Source organism: Idiotropiscis lumnitzeri, chromosome 6, assembly GCF_059441095.1.
Source record: "Idiotropiscis lumnitzeri isolate Australia: NSW breed Sydney's pygmy pipehorse chromosome 6, RoL_Ilum_1.0, whole genome shotgun sequence".
Classification (NCBI taxonomy): Eukaryota; Metazoa; Chordata; class Actinopteri; order Syngnathiformes; family Syngnathidae; genus Idiotropiscis; species Idiotropiscis lumnitzeri.
This window is the reverse complement of record NC_142396.1, coordinates 2,739,717-2,756,478: the sequence shown is the minus strand read 5'-3', so window position 1 is coordinate 2,756,478 and position 16,762 is coordinate 2,739,717. Positions and strand designations below refer to the sequence as shown.

Here is a 16,762-nt window from a genome sequence, read left to right as displayed (position 1 = left end):
TAAAAAAAAAAAAAACGAAATCAAACGTATCTTAAGCCGAAAATGAACCTATACATTTAAGAGACATTTAAATTGAAATAAACATTGAGTCACAACATGATTAGGTTTATAGATAGCGTTTTCTATGAGATGTATTTGACAAAATCTGAAAGTTTTTGTCAGTGGCAATCTTTGTCAAAAACTAATAATCAAACATGGTGCTCAGATAGTCCTTTTGAAAAAAAAAATACACTCAAGATTTTTTCTTACACACACCACCCAGCCTTCCTTCATTACTTAAATTTTTTTTAAAAATACTTTATATTCTTTGTATAAATGTAGGGAGACTTGCTAAATAATTTCATTACTCAATGTTTCTACCGTATAAACATCCTAAATCGAGAATACTTTGTTTCAATTGCTAGAGGTGCAGTTGAAAGAAGTCATTTTTTATTGACAAAAATTAGTAATCAAGATTAAGAAGTGGAAACTGAAAAGCATTTCCAATTAAGAAACAACAACAAAATAATAGTCAGGAACTATACAAACAAGCCAACAATTTATATACACATTTACATTTAAAATTCTATCATTTTTATTCATCTTCATCCTCTTCCTCAGATGGCAGCGGCCGGGACCTGCAGAAAAAAAAAAAACACCCAAAAAACCCTTAACACAAGCAAAACTTGCACGGACGAACTCATAATTCTGAAGAAGACTATTTCTTCACATCATTAAAGTTTAGTTATTTAGGAACGAGATCTGATGGCCCAAAAGCGTGAGTCACCACAGGCCCACCAACAACAAAGTCACTGCAGTAGATGGGGCAGAGCCTCATCCAGTAAAACTAAATTGCATTTGAACGTACTTTTTGCTGGTCTTGTACACACCGCTGCCTCCGGGCTCTTCATCATTCTCCACCTCGTGGGGCTTCTGGTTCTCCTTCTCTGGCCTTGTTCCTGTGCCGCCAAAAAAGTCCCCGATGCCCTTCTGCCAGATGGGGGTGGGACGAACACATACAGGGTTCCCTCCGGCATACTTGTTCTTTGCTATGGAAATATTAAAAAAAAATAAATAAATAGATCAGGACCTGGATTGCACACATAAACTAAGTGTGTGCGTGTCTGACCAGGAGTGGACGTCTGACTGGAGGAGGAAGAGGAGGCGGAGTTCGCCACACTGGAGCCCAACGACTTCCTGGGTGCAGAAGCTGCCACAGCTGCAAAAGAAAATGATCACAATGAACGTCAACACATAAAACAGACATTAATTCATCACACTTTGTTTTCCTTTGTTATCACTAAAAGTGGCATTAGAAATGCAGAATTATCTACCAGATGCCATATCACTCTGACATAGTCGTGCTGTAGGCCGCACTTGTTTGACTGTTTTAGAGAGAGTAAGAGAACCATAAATTACGCAGAAAACCAAACAAGTTTCATCCCTTGTCATTAACAGATGTGGTCGCGTTGCTAGATGTGTTCGGGGTCCTTCGCTGGCCTGCGCAACTACTGATGACGTCACGCTTTAATCATGTAGTTCTCAAATATATTTCTTTGCCTCTGTCTGTTCTATTTGCATATTTGGATTCACTAAATAAATGAAAAATGGCATTTCTGTCACATTAACAACATACGTCTGTATATAGTGTGAGATATAAAAAAAACATTTCCATGTTTCCCTCCAACCCGAAACCAGTCTGATTGTCAAAGCAACGGAACATTCATGTGACGTCAGCAGGCGGGCAGGCCCTCGAACACACCTAGTACCGACAACGGTGTCCTTTGGAGGCCTCCGAGTCTGCTTTATATTTTAACAATATATTTTGACTCCTGTTTGTTGTGTTTATAGGTTTTGAGCTACTAAATAATAAGCATTACAATAAAGTACATTTACAGCTACTTTTGAGGGGATCTTTTTTTTTTTTCCCTCCTTGGTGTCCTCCGCGTGCCTGTCGAAGACGTTCCGTTGCTTTGGGAATCAGACTAATGACGGGTTGGAGGGTTAACATGGAATTGTTTTATGAAGAACACATTTCACACTATATACAGACATTATATTCATACAATCTTGCAGCCCGAGTGAACCATGGCATTGTTGCAAGTTTGTCAGGAGAAACGTAAAATTTCCACCACTGTTGCAACAACGGCTTCGTGGGGAATAGGCGGAAGTGACGTAGTAGCAGCCGCGCCAATGTGACAGTAATGCAGTTTTTCAATTTTGTTTTCATTTAGCAAATAAAAATATGCAAATAGAACAACCAGGGGTAAAAAAAAAAACCGAGGCAAAGAAAAGTATTTGAGAAATACTTGATTTAAAGTGTGACGTCATCAACATCCGCGCAGGCCACCGAAGGACCCCGAACACGTCTCTAGTACCGACACCGTCTCGACTTGAGGCGCCGAAAATTGGCGCCAGCTCCCAAATAAATCCAAATTATTGACAGAGACTAATTACTGACGAGAGGACATCAAATGTGCATAAATGTACCCGTGTTTTTCTATTCAGGTTCTCAAATCTCAAACATATTTGTCCCCGAATGATTTGAAAGCGACGTTTTGGCGGGAGGCTGACTTGTTGGACGTCGAAGCACCTTGAAGACAAGCTGAAACATCGTCCGAATGAATTTAAACATCAACACTTGAGCCAATGTCAAGACTGGCACAAATAACATAATTGAGTTGGTGACAAGGCAACTCTGAAACAAGTCAGACAATTAACTTGAGACTTCGTATGTGACGACGTCTTACCTTTCCTGTAAGATCCGGGGACACTGTCCGCTTTGGTCCGCACCATTTTGTCAACGGCCACGGTTGACAAGCTGGGGAAAAAAAGTTGTAACGCCAGAAACACGAAATCAGCCTGAAAACGTGCACAAGACGTCGGCAGAACCGCTTGCCTTGCCGTCTCTCTTGAAGAAAACAAATCGCATGAGGCGGGAGAGTTCTGCTTCGTTGGTGTCATGGTGGCTCGGCTCGATACTGCCCCCAACGAGCAGTCGGCGTTACTGTTGAGAAAAGTTTTCAATTTGGCGGTGTGGTTTGTTAAAACTAATTTCCACAATTACGACACAAAAACCCCCAAACTAAATGATGACTTATTTGTCCGGCAATGATATAAATTGGTGAGAGTTCTTGCTCTCCAAAACATGACAATAATTCTGTCATTTACGCAGATTGAAGAGAAGCGGCTTGGGTAATGGATGCATGTTTCAGATTAAAACACGTTACATCAATTCCATCCATCCATGCATCCACCCATCCATCCATCCACCTATCCATCCATCCATCCATCCACCCATCCATCTATCCACCCATCCATTATCCAATCCGCTTCTCCTCACATGGGTCGTGGCCGTGATGTCTTTAGGCGGTAGTCGGGCTACACACAGACGAACAACCATTGATACTCACAAATAGGGGGGCAACTACCTACTTTCTGGGGGGTATGCAGACACATAACAGGGGCCCCCAACCCCCCAAAAAATATACAATTAATAATAATAACGATTTAATTTTTATATGTAGCATATAAATACATTTTTGTGGGGAATATAACACTTTTATTTCAAAGTTTTATTTAAAGTTTCATTGAGCCATGTGTGGCTCATATTACGCTGATGCATCACGACTTACCTTCTGTCTTTTAACCACTTTGAAAAACTGGGTTTCATGCCTGCATACTCTTTCTCCAGCTCCCTGCTTCCTTCTCGGTTTCGTGCCTCTGAGCACTTTCTATTTTTCTTCTCAATCTTTAGCATCATACGTTGGACTTGTGTAAACACTCGCCGCTCGCGTTCTCGAGTGCGCGCGCACTTGACTCTATCGGTGTCTGTGTGCGCGCGCGGGGCGCGTGTGACATTCACGGAGCAGAGGGTGCCTATGAGTGATGTGCCTCTATTAGTATTAGGGATCAGATCAAACCATACCCGTGAACAAACCTCTGTTTAAAACATCAAATGGCCACTCCAAAATTATTTTGCGTCCATCGCTTTGGCGCCCCCGCCTGAATGGCGCCCCGACGCGCCGCATTCTTATTTTTTGCGCAAATGCTCACAATCACATCTAGGGACAATTTTGAGTGTTCAATTCATATACCAAACATGTCTTCAGAAGGTGGAAGGAAACCGGAGCAATCGGAGAAAACCCACACAACTCCACACAGGAAGGCCGGGGCGAGGAATCGAAAGCACGCACCTCTGAACTGTGACGCTGAGCTGTGATGCTAACGAGCAACGACCGTGCCGCCTGCATCAATTCCACAGGCGTTTATTGTTGCCATCATCTTGGTCATAGTAAGACGAGGAGAAATTGATCAATCACGGGCAAAAATATTTGACTAACAATAAAGTGAAAGAAGTGTCACTTAAATTAATTAGGAGCATTTTACCCATGCAAAGTTTCTCTTCAACGTTTAAAAATTATTGGTACTACTCATTGCTATTTTTGTGAAGGATCTCCCAATTTAATTTATTTGGTAATTGCCCATAATTGCCCATTACATCTTATCTATCTATCTATCTATCTATCTATCCATCCATCGATCTGTCCATCCATCCAGCGAGCTACCTGTCGAGAAATTTATTGCACTTAACCTTGGGGGCGAGATGGTTTAAATTTTAATGCGCTGGTTTTCAATGTACAGTCATAATCGCTTGTTTAGAGTGTGTCAGTACATATTTGACTCGTTTTTCCGAACTTTAATTGAATTTTTGACTCCTTCAAATGCCACGACTCGGCTGTTGTGTGGAGGTGACGTCATGTTTGTCCCTCGACAGCCACCGTAGTGGCGGCAGCTGCTTACTCTTTAAGCGTTTCCAGATCAAGTTTGCCCCCCCCCCAAAAAAAAAGAAGCAAAGGTTCGTTTAATACTTTTTGGGGCTCTCTGCGGGACAATTTGAGGCTTTTCTTCGACTTTATGTCACTTTGGTGTCGTTGAAGACGCTTGCATTTTGAAAGGTCCCTTGTTGATTCTTTCCAAAGTTAGCCGCTCGCCTGTTAGCTTAGCCGCCGCCCGCCGGTTACTTTTGCACATTTGAGGTCGTCCAAAACTCGGCACCGTTTCATGTTTTCTACCTCTATCAGGTTAGGACATTTTATATTTCTTGAGTCAGTCTTACAATTTTGTATAAGAAAGCTAACTTTTATACAACATCCTATCAAACTTGTCTCGCAGTCTTATCCGAAGGGAAATGACAATATTTGACTCGGGATGATGTTAGACATAAATGCCAACCTTAGGATAGTCCCCGCCCACTATTTCATGTCTCACTCTGAAGCTAATATTGCACTGGATTAAAAAAAATAATAATTGGACTGGACATAGTTTACACCTGTTTTTCTTGATGAATTGATTGGGTCTTCTCATTTCCATGGAAAATCTGTCCAGTTTAGCTTGAAACACGAATCACAACACACAAAAGCGTGTTAGTCAAGGTTGGACAAAGGTCTTGTTGCATATGGAGACTGTGATTGGGGCTTTCGAAGAATAGAATAGCAATTGAATGAAAAGCTATTTGTTGTTGTCGCTTGCGCAGGACTGGCGGCCATGGACGACGTCACCCGTCTGATGTCCACAGGAGACGCGGTGAAGATCTGGGACGCGGATTCCATGATGCTGCTGCAGCAGTTCAACCCGCACAGCAGCAGCCACCCGGTGGCGCAGGCCTGCTGGACGTCAAACAGTATCCTCGGCCGCAATCGGCATCGGCCTCTTGCCCGCAATCAGCCAAAGCCTCTCGTCGGCAGATGGCCAAAGTACTCACGCTGCACATAACAATACAATATATCCATCCATTATCTGTACCCCTTGTCCTCACTAGGGGTCACCGGGTGGGGGCGGGGGCTGGAGCCTATCCCAGCTGTCTTGGGGCAGTAGGCGGGGGACTCCCTGAGCCAATCGCAGGGCACACAGAGACGAACAACCATTCTCGCTCACACTCATACCTAGGGGCAATTTAGAGCATCCAATCAACCTGCCATGCATGTTTTGGGAATTTGGGAGTAAACCGGAAGATGCAAACTCCACACAGGAAGGCCGAAGAGGGAATCGAACCCCTGACCTCTGCTGTGTCTCACTGTGAGGCCATCATGCTAACCAGTGGTCACAACTGATGGAGCTGTAACAAAGCACTTTCCATATGGTGTAATATGAATGAGAACAACACAAATTAAAACACATTTGCAATAGATACCCGAAGAACAGCAGAACAATGCCAGTCTCATGTTGAGTCGAAAGCTAAAGAATCAAAATGTGTTGGGGGGGGGGGGGGGTTGCCGAGCATTCAATGGGTGGTCATTCCGCAGGGAAGGACCGGCAACCGAAAAGGCACGATCCACCCCGAGGCTGCACTTAGTGCTCGGCCCCTCCAGCGGCATTTGGTCTGCAGACCTCGGGCAGCGGGCACGTGCGTAGGGATGGGGGAGCTCAGAGAGGTACACCGGGGCGAGTCCCTTTAATGATTTTAAGACAAACAACAGTATCTCGAAGCGAACTCTAGAGTGCACTGGGAGTCAGTGAAGAGAGGCCGAGATTGGGGTGACGTGATCTGTCTTCCGATCTCCAGTTAAAAGACAAGCAGCAGCATTTTGGAGCAACTGGAGACGCTTGAGGGGGTACTGGCTGACTCCAAAGTAAAATGCATTGCCCAGATGTAACGAAAGCATGGATTACTGTTTCTAAGTGCTGTGGGGAAAGAAAGGGCTTCATTTTAGCCAGCTGCCGGAGATGAAAGAAGCTGGATCGCGCAACAGCACTAATCTACTGAGAACTGATACCTTTTAATGCATGAAATTAGATTGAACACCTGGGATTGGCTGGCAACCAGTTCAGGGTGTGACCCCGCCTACTGCCCCTAGATAGCTAGGATAGGCTCCAGCACCCCCGGGGACCCTCGTGACGACAAGTGGGACAGATAATGGATGAATTGAACAACACAATAACAAGAATAAAATTGAGAACAAAAACCTGCGCTGTGTAGTGCCAACTACAGCTGAGGAGGATTTAGACGATGTCAGATTATTTTTTTAATTGCCTCTTCTCTCGGTGTTAGCATGCTCCACAAGTACACAATGATACTGGTACTCATCCAGTGTGGTGAAAATGGCGTTGAGGTAAAAGTGTTTTAAGTTAGGAGCGTGGCCACATCACGAATTGTGCTTGTACGTGTAAAGTGTGTCCGCATTTGCTCCTTGATGACGTCGGCAGATCAGCACGTGGTGAGCGCCAGCAGCAGTGGTGACAAAGTTGTCGTGTCCAGTCTGAAGTCTCCTGGCGTTCCTCTGCTGGAGCTCGGCATGGGGGTGAGCAGACGCCGGCGACCCTCTGTCATCCTTTTTGCCACCGTTGTCCGCCGCGGTGGCTGACCGCCATACCTATGTCCTTTCCAGAAAGGACAAACGCGCATTAGCCTGAGCTCATCCTCGCAGTTGGTGGCCAGTGGAGGTCTGGACCGCTGCGTCCACATTTGGGACATGAAGACGTCAAAGTTGCTGCGCTCGCTCAAGGTGAGACACTGCAGCCGCCGTCCACTTCCTCTTGGTTCTCTTCACGCCGCTGTCCGCCCAGGATCATGCCGACGAGGTGACATGCGTGTCATTCAACGCCAACGACAGCCTGCTGGCGTCCGGATCCGCCGACGGGCATCTTGTTCTCTACAGTCTCACCACCAACACATCCAGCAAGCCCTTTGGACACGGCAGCCAGCAGGTGGCGCACGCTTCTTCCGCTCAATCAGCAACATTGAATTTTTTTTTTTTTTTTGGGGTGGGGGCCAAATTTATTTATTTATTTCTTCTTCTCTTACTCCTCCATACGCCCATTGTCTCCCCGTCATCTTCTTTCGCCTAAGCCGGTGCGCGACCTGGGCCTGTCGTGCTTGAAGCGATCGCTGCTGGGCAGTTTGTCAGACGGCGGCTGGCTGACGCTGTGGGACGCCAACGCACAGAAAGAGCTTCATGCCTTCCGGACCGCCCACAAAGCGCCTGGCTCGGCCGTGGCCTTCTCGCCTGCCAGCGAATTACTGGTGGTCAGCGTCGGCCTGGACAAGAAGATTGTCTGCTACGACACCGCCAGCAAGATGTGAGTCGCCGCTCGCCTGCATTAAGTATTAGTGCTCGCATTACATTCACATCAGCACTCCCTGATCAATCATATACAACGCACAAGAACACCCAGCAACACATCAATGCACAAAAATGCAACAACACACACACACACGCAAAGACTAAAAACGGATGCCAACACGCCAACTGACCAAAACAAACAGATGCACACAAGTACACACACTGACCTAAACACAAGATCAGCCAAACTGACCAACACACGTATACACAAGATTAAAAAAAAAAACTAAACAAAAAAACACTACCACGCCCTTTTGGCCCTTTATGGACTAGCATGACCTAAGACTTGGGTGACTGCTCGTCAGATGTTAGCATTTAGCAGTATTGAATGTGCATGTGTGTGTGCGTTTTGTCAGCGTTGTGCGTTTGATCCGTGCGGAGGGCCCATTGACGTCGGTGGCCTTCACGCCGGACGGCTCGGCTGTGCTGGTGGGCTCCACACAAGGAGACATCTTGCGCTATGACCTGAGGAACAGCAGCGCCCCCGCCAGGGTGACATCGGCGCACACCACCTCCGTCACCAATCTGCGCTTCCAATGCACTCCCGGCAGACACAAGGTGGCAGTCCATCTCACTAAATAAAGAATTATTATATTGTGGACTATTTAGTTGACTTTAGGACTGAAACGATAAATTGAAAATTCACAAACACTACCATGGGATTTTTATATAGTTGACTCGGACTAAATGAATGGATAGCTCCAGTAGCAGTGGTGGTGACCACAGCTTTTGTCTTCCTGGACAGTCAGGCAAAACGTCGTCGTCCAGGATGTCTGGCACCAAGAGCTCCAACTCCAAACTGTGCAGCGAAAGTCTTAGCCCTGCCCCTAGCTCCTCCCCTCACATAAATGCAGGTACGTTCTCATCACGTGACTTTTGGAGGCGAAGCTCTCCTTCCAGCTTGCGTTGTTTTCGGCAGGCGGCGCCGGAGGGCAGACGGCCAATCGAGATGCGGGCGGGCAGCAAGGTGCGGAGCATCTTTCCGTCACGAGGAAGTTCAGCAGCGTGGGAAGAAACAGCCTTGACATGTTTTCGCCACTTCGACAAGGTAACAGCACGCAACTTGCCGTCCGTGAGGCCTAATGTGTCACATACGCAAACATGTGCACAGACGTGGGAGGTCCACTGCCGATCACCGACGAGACGTTCGGAGCGACACAAGGTGCGTGGCGGTGTCTTCGCAGTCATCGCGCGACAGCGTGGAAGCTAACCGTGTTGTCATTTCTGTAGAAGCCCTGCTTAGCAAGGAGGCGGGGCTTCCTCAGCTGTGTGGCCGCGGAAGTCTAGACATGTTTTCGCCACTCAGAGAAGGTCAGATGGCAGACGTTGCACCCAGGAAGCAGTCAGCGGGACGACTCTTACGCCCGACCTCGGCCTACCAGACGCCCACCATCAAGGAGGAGGAGCCAGCCGAAGCCGGTGACCCCAACAAGGTTGTGACCTCGACTGCACGGCTTTTTAAATCATGTAACAGAAAGTTGTGAACATGGAGTTGTTTGACAGGCAGAGGAAGTGGGCGACTCCTCCCCGAGTCTGGTGGGAGTGGGTCAGACTCCGCCCAGTTCATCTCAGCCAACCAATCGCAGCCACTCGGCCATGCCCTTTACTCCCGAGCTGAGCGTGAGGAGAGCCAATGGTGTTCAAGCTCAGCTGGACTACGAGTCGCCCGTGCCCGCAGGTACGGCACACCTCATTGGATAGATGGGCGGGGCTTGTTGTCAGACACCCACTGTTCTTCTGCGGTGCGCAGGCATGACAACAACGGCTGTGACCGGGGCAGGCGGCGGAGTGTCGGCTACCTTCAGCGGCGTCCTGATGAACGCCATCACCGACATCATCCACCAATCGCTGGATGAGCTCAGGTCAGCGAGACAACTTGGCTTCCTGCCTCTTTCTGCACGCATCACATGACCCGCCGTGTCTGTGTGTCACATGACTTGCCGTGCATGTCCGCAGAGACTCGTGCCACCGGGACATCATCAACCTTCAGGTGGAAATGATTCGCCAGTTTTGCATTCAGCAGGTGAGCAAGCGCTGCGATCCCCTGAGATTGATGACCATGATGCTGCGGCCGAGTCACTTGCGTGTGTGCTTGTCTTGCAGAACGAGTTCCAGGCGCTGATGTCGGCGCAGCACTCGGCAAACGAGGCGCTGCTGCAGGAGAATCAGCGGCTCAAGGAGGAAAATCTTCGCCTCAAGACCAACTACTGAAAAAAACAATTTACCTTTATGCTCATTAAAAGTTGTCTTATCAGTGTGTGTGGGGTGTAACTTGCACAAACACAAGCCATGCAGGAAAGGCGGCTGAGCTACGAATATATGTTGAAGTTCACAATAAATGGATCTCAGAAAGTGTTTTCCATGAAAATTGGGTGTTAGCTTCCCCCATTTATTTAATTCTGGAAGAAAGTATATCCACATGTGCCAAAGCACAATTACGGTGCACCTGTCCATTGCATGACAACACACCGGCAGGGGTGCATACACATATTTGAATAAGACACCGTTTCGCCCCAATGCGGTGGATTTATTTTCCAAAGTACAAGCGTGCACACGATGTAGAACCGGCCACGAAGACAGTACCATTGGTCCAAATGTTGGTCGCATGTGCTAGCAGTTAGCCTCCTTTCCACCTCCACCTTGCGAGCATGTCCTGCACTCCACACGCCTGAAATAGGTCCAATCGATCCCCAATCCATCCAAGACAATTCCGAAACCGCAGCTGTCCACTCGATCAGAATGCTTTCTTTTGACTGAACTATTAAAAAAAAAAAGCTCCAATGAAAACTGATCTTTATAAGCCATTGTGCCGATTGTGCTGTACTCCTTGTATGCAAACGTGTACTTAGCGTACGGAAATGTGTTTATTAGAAAGAAAAGAAATCGCAACTGCACCCTTCTCCAATTTGAACACGAAGACGGTCGGAAACTTGACGCTGAGTGCCACTCTTCACTTGGAGATTCCTACTAATCAGTACACCAACAACCGATGGCCGACGACTACAGAAACATCACAAGAAAGAGGATTGCATGTCCAAAGCACAAAAAAACTGAAACGTTTGAACACAAAAGGAGCGCTCCAACAGGGTGTGAAGTCACAGGACCACCGTATTTCAATTTCCCCCAGGCATCAATAAAGTCTTTCTGATAAACACATTCCATCCATCCACGTTATTTTCACTTTAAGCCGCAAGAGGGTGCTCGAGGCATGTGTGTCTGCTCCCGCTACTTCTTACAGCTTTGTTATAAAAAAAAAAAAAAACAATTGAGAAGGGCTGAACAACAATGACACCGAAAAGATTATATTCTGTAGATGACAAGATAGAAATAGTGAATTTAAATTGCCTTTCAAGATGACATGTCTGTTGGTCCTCTGTCGTTGGATTTCATTAAATAAATGTCCCCAGAAGTGCGGCTAATAATCCAGTGCGAATTATATAAGTTTTTTTCCTTCTTTACTCTGCACTTTTTGACTGGTGCCACATATACTCCGGAGCGACCCATCGTCGGAAAAAATACGCTAATGTCATGAGCAAAAGGCTACATTTCCCTTAAGTTAGTTCATTTTAAGAATTCTGTATAATCTTATGACTTGCAAGACACTTTAATGTATAAGTCAGATTCTTTTATTGGGGGGGGGGGAAAGACATCTTTAATTTGGGAAGGCATTTGTGCTCACACTGGCAGGCAGGCAAGATGTTAAAATATGTTTTCATTTACATGGACGATGCAATAAAAGACCGCAGTCAAATGGTGAGAAGTCATGTGGCATTTGACTAATGTTGAAAAGATTTTATACCAGTAAACAAATCGATCACATGTCCAATTTGTGGACTTTGGTTGCTTGAAAGAGGCAGGCTCGAATTTAAAAGTGAATAAAAGTTGAGTTTTATTAAGATCGACGAGAACAACACGTGCATTTTCGATACCAGAGATCAAAGGTCGGCCAGGTCGACTCTGCAGACGGGGCAGGTGGTGTTGTCCTGACGACGACAAGCAGCAACATCATCACCACTCAATATCACAATAACAACGATGATAATCATGAGAGTTGGGCATCGTCAGTCCGTCACAAGTTCCCTTGTCTCGGCGGCGAGAATAGAATTCCCTCCTCTCATCATAACAATAATAATTATCCATTTGAATGACTGGCCTTCAAATAAAGGCTTAGATATTTTTTTCTCCTGTTGAAATGACTTATTTTTTCCAGCATCATGGCAATAAATCAGTTTTCTAATTTCTACACAAATAAAGGCAAACGTACCCCAAATGAAAGAAACATTTGCAATAAACGAATGCGCTGTCACGTGCGCTTAAATACAAAGAGTATGGAGTAACCTCTCTAAATACTTGAAATAAAAAGCTCACCTGCAACCAGCGGTCGATGCAAGCCACGTGGTAGTCGTGGAAACAAGGCAGCATCCTCAGCTGCTCGCCGTCGTCATAGTCACCGAAGCAGATCTGACACCTGGAGGGCGAAGCGCACATGGGCATGACGCAGACGGACGGATGAAGACGAATGCTGCAGCACTCACCGGGTGTTGCCGCCGCCCGGCCGGAAGCGCTTGACGGGGAAGCGCAGGACGTGGGCGCGCGTCATTTTTTTCGACACCACGGCGCCTTGCCGCTCCTCCAGCGCCAGGAGCGCCTGCCGAGCGATACGCCTTTTCAGCACAAACGCAGCCGGGAAAAGCGGACTTTTGAACGTCGGCCCAACATGCTCACCTCGTAGTCGCTCTCTGAGAAGTCGTCTGTGGTACTCCACCGGCGTCTGCGCCGGCGACCCGTCCCTCGTGGCGCCGAGCGGCCGGCGTGAGCATGGTGAAGCGTGTCGTGCTGCGGAGACGAGGAAAGGGTCCATTTGATGGTTTAGCCCGGATGTTGACATTTCATTGTCTAATACAAGTATTAAGTAAATGAAGGCCGCCAATCTTTATGAATAAGGCCGACGGGTCGAGGCCGGAAGGTTACTTAGGACATGGCCAAAGGGCGGGGGACTGACCGGCAAAAAAGGGTCAAGTGCCCAGCTCTACAAATATGTTTGAACAAGTTTGCCGGCCAAAAATATGGAGTCCACCCTGGCAATTCCACGTGTCCATACCACGCCTCAGTAAAAGTTGGGACTCACTAGCGTTGCCAAACAAACCTTGCGCTGTGGTGGCACGCTTTCGCGGCTCTGTTAAACATTGACACTGGTGGCCTGGAGAGTTCAAATGCACCTAATCTGCAACAATCGTTTGCTTTCAAAGGTTCCGGGCAATACCTTTTGAGGTGCAATACATTTCAATGATATCAGATATCAGTATCGCGACAGTGCTCACCCTGTGAAGATGACGGTTTTGGTTGTGATGTGGCTCCATCTCCTCTCTGTCAAAGTGAGCCTGTGTGTGCAAACAGGAAGTGGTTAGCGAGCCGGTGATGACATCGAAGGGTCCAGTGAGAGAAGGCCACGCCCACCTGCAGGCTTCGCGCAAACGCTTCGTCTTCCTCCATCTGGGCTGCGCGAACCCACAGGTCGTCGTCGTCGTCGTCGCTGATGACCACCGCTGCTGCATACGCGCGCACACACACACACACACACACACTCGCCGCCTGTAGCCATCTTTGTCATCATCATCATCTGTCAATTTTGAACTCCTCTATCTCGCTTGCAAAACAAACACTGACATATGAACTTTTTTTTTAACCTATACTCTCTTATTCGCTGAACACTTCACCACTTGTGTGCTCAGAGCATTTTGTGGCACGGTGATGTCAAGGAGGAATGAGCTTTGGATTTGATTTCACCAATGTGACAAATATTTGTGGCGTCAAGAGAAGTTCTGCCAGCTGGCAAACTTTGTCCTCGGCCGCTTGAAGCAACTTCTCTCTCTCTTTTTATTTTTAACTTAAATTTTCTTTTCTTTTAAGTGACACACATTTTGAGCAACATATATTTCCTTTGACAAGTACATTTCAAGGCAGCCCTGCTCCGAATTTTTAATGAATATCTTCCTAGCAAAGGACATCGGGGACGATGCGTGTCTTGTCGGATCTAACCGCAGCGTTTGACATGGTGGAGCCACAGTTTTCGACTGGATCGTTTACAGCACCAGGTGGGCATTTTTGGTAGCGCTCTACACAGGTTTGGATCCTATTTGGCTGCCTAGGTTGCGCTGAGTCCCGCTCCGCCCTTCTGTCATATGATGTTCTGTTTTGGCGCCCTTGCTCTTTTTGTTGTACTTGCTTGCCCCTCGGTTCCATTCTACAAAAACATTGTATTTCGTTCCATTGCTATGCGGATGACAGTCAGAGCGATGTCCCGCAGAGCAAAAAAGACACTCTCTGTTTAAGACCACTTTTGTCCTGTTGAAAAGAGATCAAAGCCTGGATGTCACTTAATGTCTTGAACTTCAACGAAAAGACAGAGTTTGCGTACCAAATGCTATTGGAGGTGCCGAGGACTAAGTGGAGCCTCAGAGGGGATCGCACCTTTTCTACTGCTGGGCCTTCTCTCTGGAATGACCTTGCACTAAATGTGAGGCAAGCCCCCTCTCTCACACATTTTTAATCTTCGGCTTTTGACGCAACATGAGACTGTCGCTGTTCTGCAGTTTTTCTGGTATTTACTGTATATGTGTTTAATGTTTGTGTTCTAATTTACTGCCAATACTACACCATATGGAAAGTGCTTTGTTGCAGCTCCAGCTGTTGTCAAAAGCTCGATATAAACGAGAGTTGCAATGTATTGTATTTTATTTTGCCGCCATTTTGTGGCATTATCGGAATTAGTTGGCATCAACTCCTGGGAGATTTCCGCTCTTCACGTACAGTAGATACAATACAGATAAATAGGTGGACAGATGGACACGCATCAAGCAAAGAATGGTTGCCATGGTGACAGCACTCCTTTACCTGTTGAAGCATCATCCGGATCACCGCTCAGCCACCTCCTCTCCTCCGTCGTAAGGAAGGACAATGAGTCAGACGGTGTACCAACCGCCATCCTCGCCGCCCCCTGCGAGGCTGGTGTCACACGGGAGCATGAGGCAGACGACGAGCATGACGACGGTGAAGACGAGGAGGAGGAGGAAAACGAGACGCCCTCCAGCCAGCCATCGTCTGGAAACAGCCCTGCGGTGGAGACGTCCGCCAATGCCGTTGCAAGCTTCCTGCGTTTAGGTGGCCCGGACACCGCAGCAGCGGCGTGGGAACGTTTTGCTCGAGCCGCTGAATGCCGTGTCATCATCTGTGGACCAGCACAGAAGACATCAGGCAACGAGGGGACCCCGTTGAGACCACCATGTTCATATTAATTTCACCTTAATGATTAGAATGCGCCAAAAAAAAGTTTTGCACTCACTGGGCTGGATGCGTCCTCTGCAAGACGTGTCCACCGTCTGACCTTGGTGAGGTGTGGGCTGATACGAAACAAGATTTGTGAACAAACACAACCATTGATGCAAGGCTCCTACATTTTCCACAAAAGTGTCACTTGTGTATTTTGCTTTTCATGTTCATACAAACATTTAGTGTAATTTTGGCTTGTGTTAGACAAGGGCACGTACCACCCTTGTGTACAGAACACTGTTGTAAACAGTGAGGGGCTCGGGTGGGCAATATAGCCCCGCCAGGAATCTGTGTAGCCCCAGTTAAGCCCCTCTAGCATTTTATTTGATCTTATAAAATATATTTATTTTCTCTGCCCCTCAAAGTATCAGTCAAACACCCTTTTAGCCTTGAGAGAGAAAAAAATCCTGGAGCCGTCCCTGGTCGTAAAGTGAGGACTTGCGTCATGTGCTGTTCGGTTGGGCCATTTGAGGTCGTGCCGGGTGATTCGCGGTGGATCCTACCTTGGCGTCTCTGGGACGACGAACGACATCTCGTCGACGACGAAAGCTCTGTCCATTTGGTCGTCGTCAGAACCGCTCCAGTCGGCCGTGAAGGAAGACTCCATCCTCAATCTTCCCCATCCACTAAAAAGCACCAACACTCGGTGACATTGTTACTGGAAACAAAAACATTTCTTCCACTGTGACGATATTGTTATGCCACAAAATGATCCATCCATTTAATACACCCGGAAGTGAAAACGACTAGCATTGTTAGCATCGCGAGGAGGCAAAAGTAGTGAAGGTCAAAATCCACAACAATCGAATCCGAATAAATGTGATGAGTATAATTATCCGCGTTTATCAAAGTAGCAAATGAATTGTGCTCTTATGTTTGTTTAGGGTGAAAAGGGAAAAAAATAAATCCAGTTTACCAAACAGGTCCAGGCAGGAAGTGGAACGACGACATCCGCCCGCCAACTACCAAAACGTTTAAAATGTTTTAAAAATGTTGTCCTGTTACACGTCCATTGTCCTTTCATAGACCAAGCGCAAACGAATAATTTACGTTTAAAAATAAAACACCAGATTCTCCCAAAATCAACACCTAACTCTGCACGCGTGCAACAGCTAAATGTGCTCGTCAATGAGCACATAACACATTAAGTGTTCCGTTTGTGGGCGCTTAAACATCCACTCCTCGAAAGATCACTACGCTTGTATATATATATATATATATATATATATGTATATGTATATATATATATATATATATATATATATATATATATATATATATATATATATACATATATACACACACACAACATACATACATATATATTTATA

At 46.6% G+C, this 16,762-nt stretch overlaps 3 protein-coding genes across 6 annotated transcripts; 1 reads left to right on the top strand and 2 right to left on the bottom strand.

Moving 5' to 3' along the window:
- Positions 1 to 412: 412 nt before the first annotated feature.
- pclaf (PCNA clamp associated factor) lies at positions 413 to 2,948 on the bottom strand. Its single transcript, XM_088298894.1, has 4 exons — positions 2,730 to 2,948; positions 1,109 to 1,198; positions 848 to 1,028; positions 413 to 617 (listed from the first exon to the last, which is right to left on the bottom strand). Exons 1-4 carry the CDS (start codon positions 2,941 to 2,943, stop codon positions 575 to 577), a joined length of 528 nt encoding a protein of 175 aa, XP_088155020.1. The 5' UTR covers positions 2,944 to 2,948; the 3' UTR covers positions 413 to 574.
- A 1,801-nt stretch (positions 2,949 to 4,749) lies between these two features.
- Positions 4,750 to 10,359, top strand: nedd1 (NEDD1 gamma-tubulin ring complex targeting factor). 2 transcript variants are annotated; one of them, XM_088299208.1, is made up of 15 exons: positions 4,750 to 4,837; positions 5,516 to 5,662; positions 7,186 to 7,280; positions 7,368 to 7,484; positions 7,546 to 7,686; positions 7,829 to 8,058; positions 8,459 to 8,660; positions 8,848 to 8,956; positions 9,022 to 9,150; positions 9,214 to 9,264; positions 9,333 to 9,535; positions 9,606 to 9,780; positions 9,853 to 9,964; positions 10,059 to 10,125; positions 10,206 to 10,359. In XM_088299208.1, exons 2-15 carry the CDS (start codon positions 5,527 to 5,529, stop codon positions 10,311 to 10,313), a joined length of 1,875 nt encoding a protein of 624 aa, XP_088155334.1. In that variant the 5' UTR covers positions 4,750 to 4,837; positions 5,516 to 5,526; the 3' UTR covers positions 10,314 to 10,359. The 2 variants fall into 2 exon arrangements, with proteins under 2 accessions (XP_088155334.1, XP_088155335.1); XM_088299209.1 differs by lacking the exon at positions 4,750 to 4,837 and adding an exon at positions 4,844 to 5,063.
- Positions 10,360 to 11,712: 1,353 nt separating this feature from the next.
- Positions 11,713 to 16,577, bottom strand: LOC148334510 (uncharacterized). 3 transcript variants are annotated; one of them, XM_088299212.1, is made up of 10 exons: positions 16,348 to 16,577; positions 15,935 to 16,057; positions 15,445 to 15,502; positions 14,997 to 15,330; positions 13,560 to 13,648; positions 13,424 to 13,483; positions 12,828 to 12,938; positions 12,638 to 12,750; positions 12,471 to 12,570; positions 11,713 to 12,085 (listed from the first exon to the last, which is right to left on the bottom strand). In XM_088299212.1, exons 1-10 carry the CDS (start codon positions 16,380 to 16,382, stop codon positions 12,038 to 12,040), a joined length of 1,071 nt encoding a protein of 356 aa, XP_088155338.1. In that variant the 5' UTR covers positions 16,383 to 16,577; the 3' UTR covers positions 11,713 to 12,037. The 3 variants fall into 3 exon arrangements, with proteins under 3 accessions (XP_088155338.1, XP_088155339.1, XP_088155336.1); XM_088299213.1 differs by having other exon boundaries at positions 13,560 to 13,651; positions 15,935 to 16,089; positions 16,348 to 16,575; XM_088299210.1 differs by having other exon boundaries at positions 13,560 to 13,651; positions 16,348 to 16,575.
- Between the last annotated feature and the right edge of the window lie 185 nt (positions 16,578 to 16,762).

Excerpts from the sequence above, each read along its gene's own strand:
- LOC148334510 (XM_088299210.1), bottom strand. The coding sequence starts at position 16,382 with ATGTCGTCGTTCCACTTCCTGCCTGGACCTGTTTG. Across the intron at positions 16,058-16,347 it reads TTCCTGCCTGGACCTGTTTG|TGGATGGGGAAGATTGAGGA; the intron begins GTAAACTGGATT and ends GGTGCTTTTTAG. Across the intron at positions 12,086-12,470 it reads GCATCGACCGCTGGTTGCAG|GACAACACCACCTGCCCCGT; the intron begins GTGAGCTTTTTA and ends TGTCGTCGTCAG.
- nedd1 (XM_088299208.1), top strand. The coding sequence starts at position 5,527 with ATGGACGACGTCACCCGTCTGATGTCCACAGGAGACGCGGTGAAGATC. Across the intron at positions 9,265-9,332 it reads GACGTTCGGAGCGACACAAG|AAGCCCTGCTTAGCAAGGAG; the intron begins GTGCGTGGCGGT and ends TCATTTCTGTAG. Across the intron at positions 10,126-10,205 it reads GCCAGTTTTGCATTCAGCAG|AACGAGTTCCAGGCGCTGAT; the intron begins GTGAGCAAGCGC and ends CTTGTCTTGCAG.
- pclaf (XM_088298894.1), bottom strand. The coding sequence starts at position 2,943 with ATGACACCAACGAAGCAGAACTCTCCCGCCTCATGCGATTTGTTTTCT. Across the intron at positions 1,199-2,729 it reads CCCCGGATCTTACAGGAAAG|CTGTGGCAGCTTCTGCACCC; the intron begins GTAAGACGTCGT and ends TTTCTTTTGCAG. Across the intron at positions 618-847 it reads GTGTACAAGACCAGCAAAAA|GTCCCGGCCGCTGCCATCTG; the intron begins GTACGTTCAAAT and ends TTTTTTCTGCAG.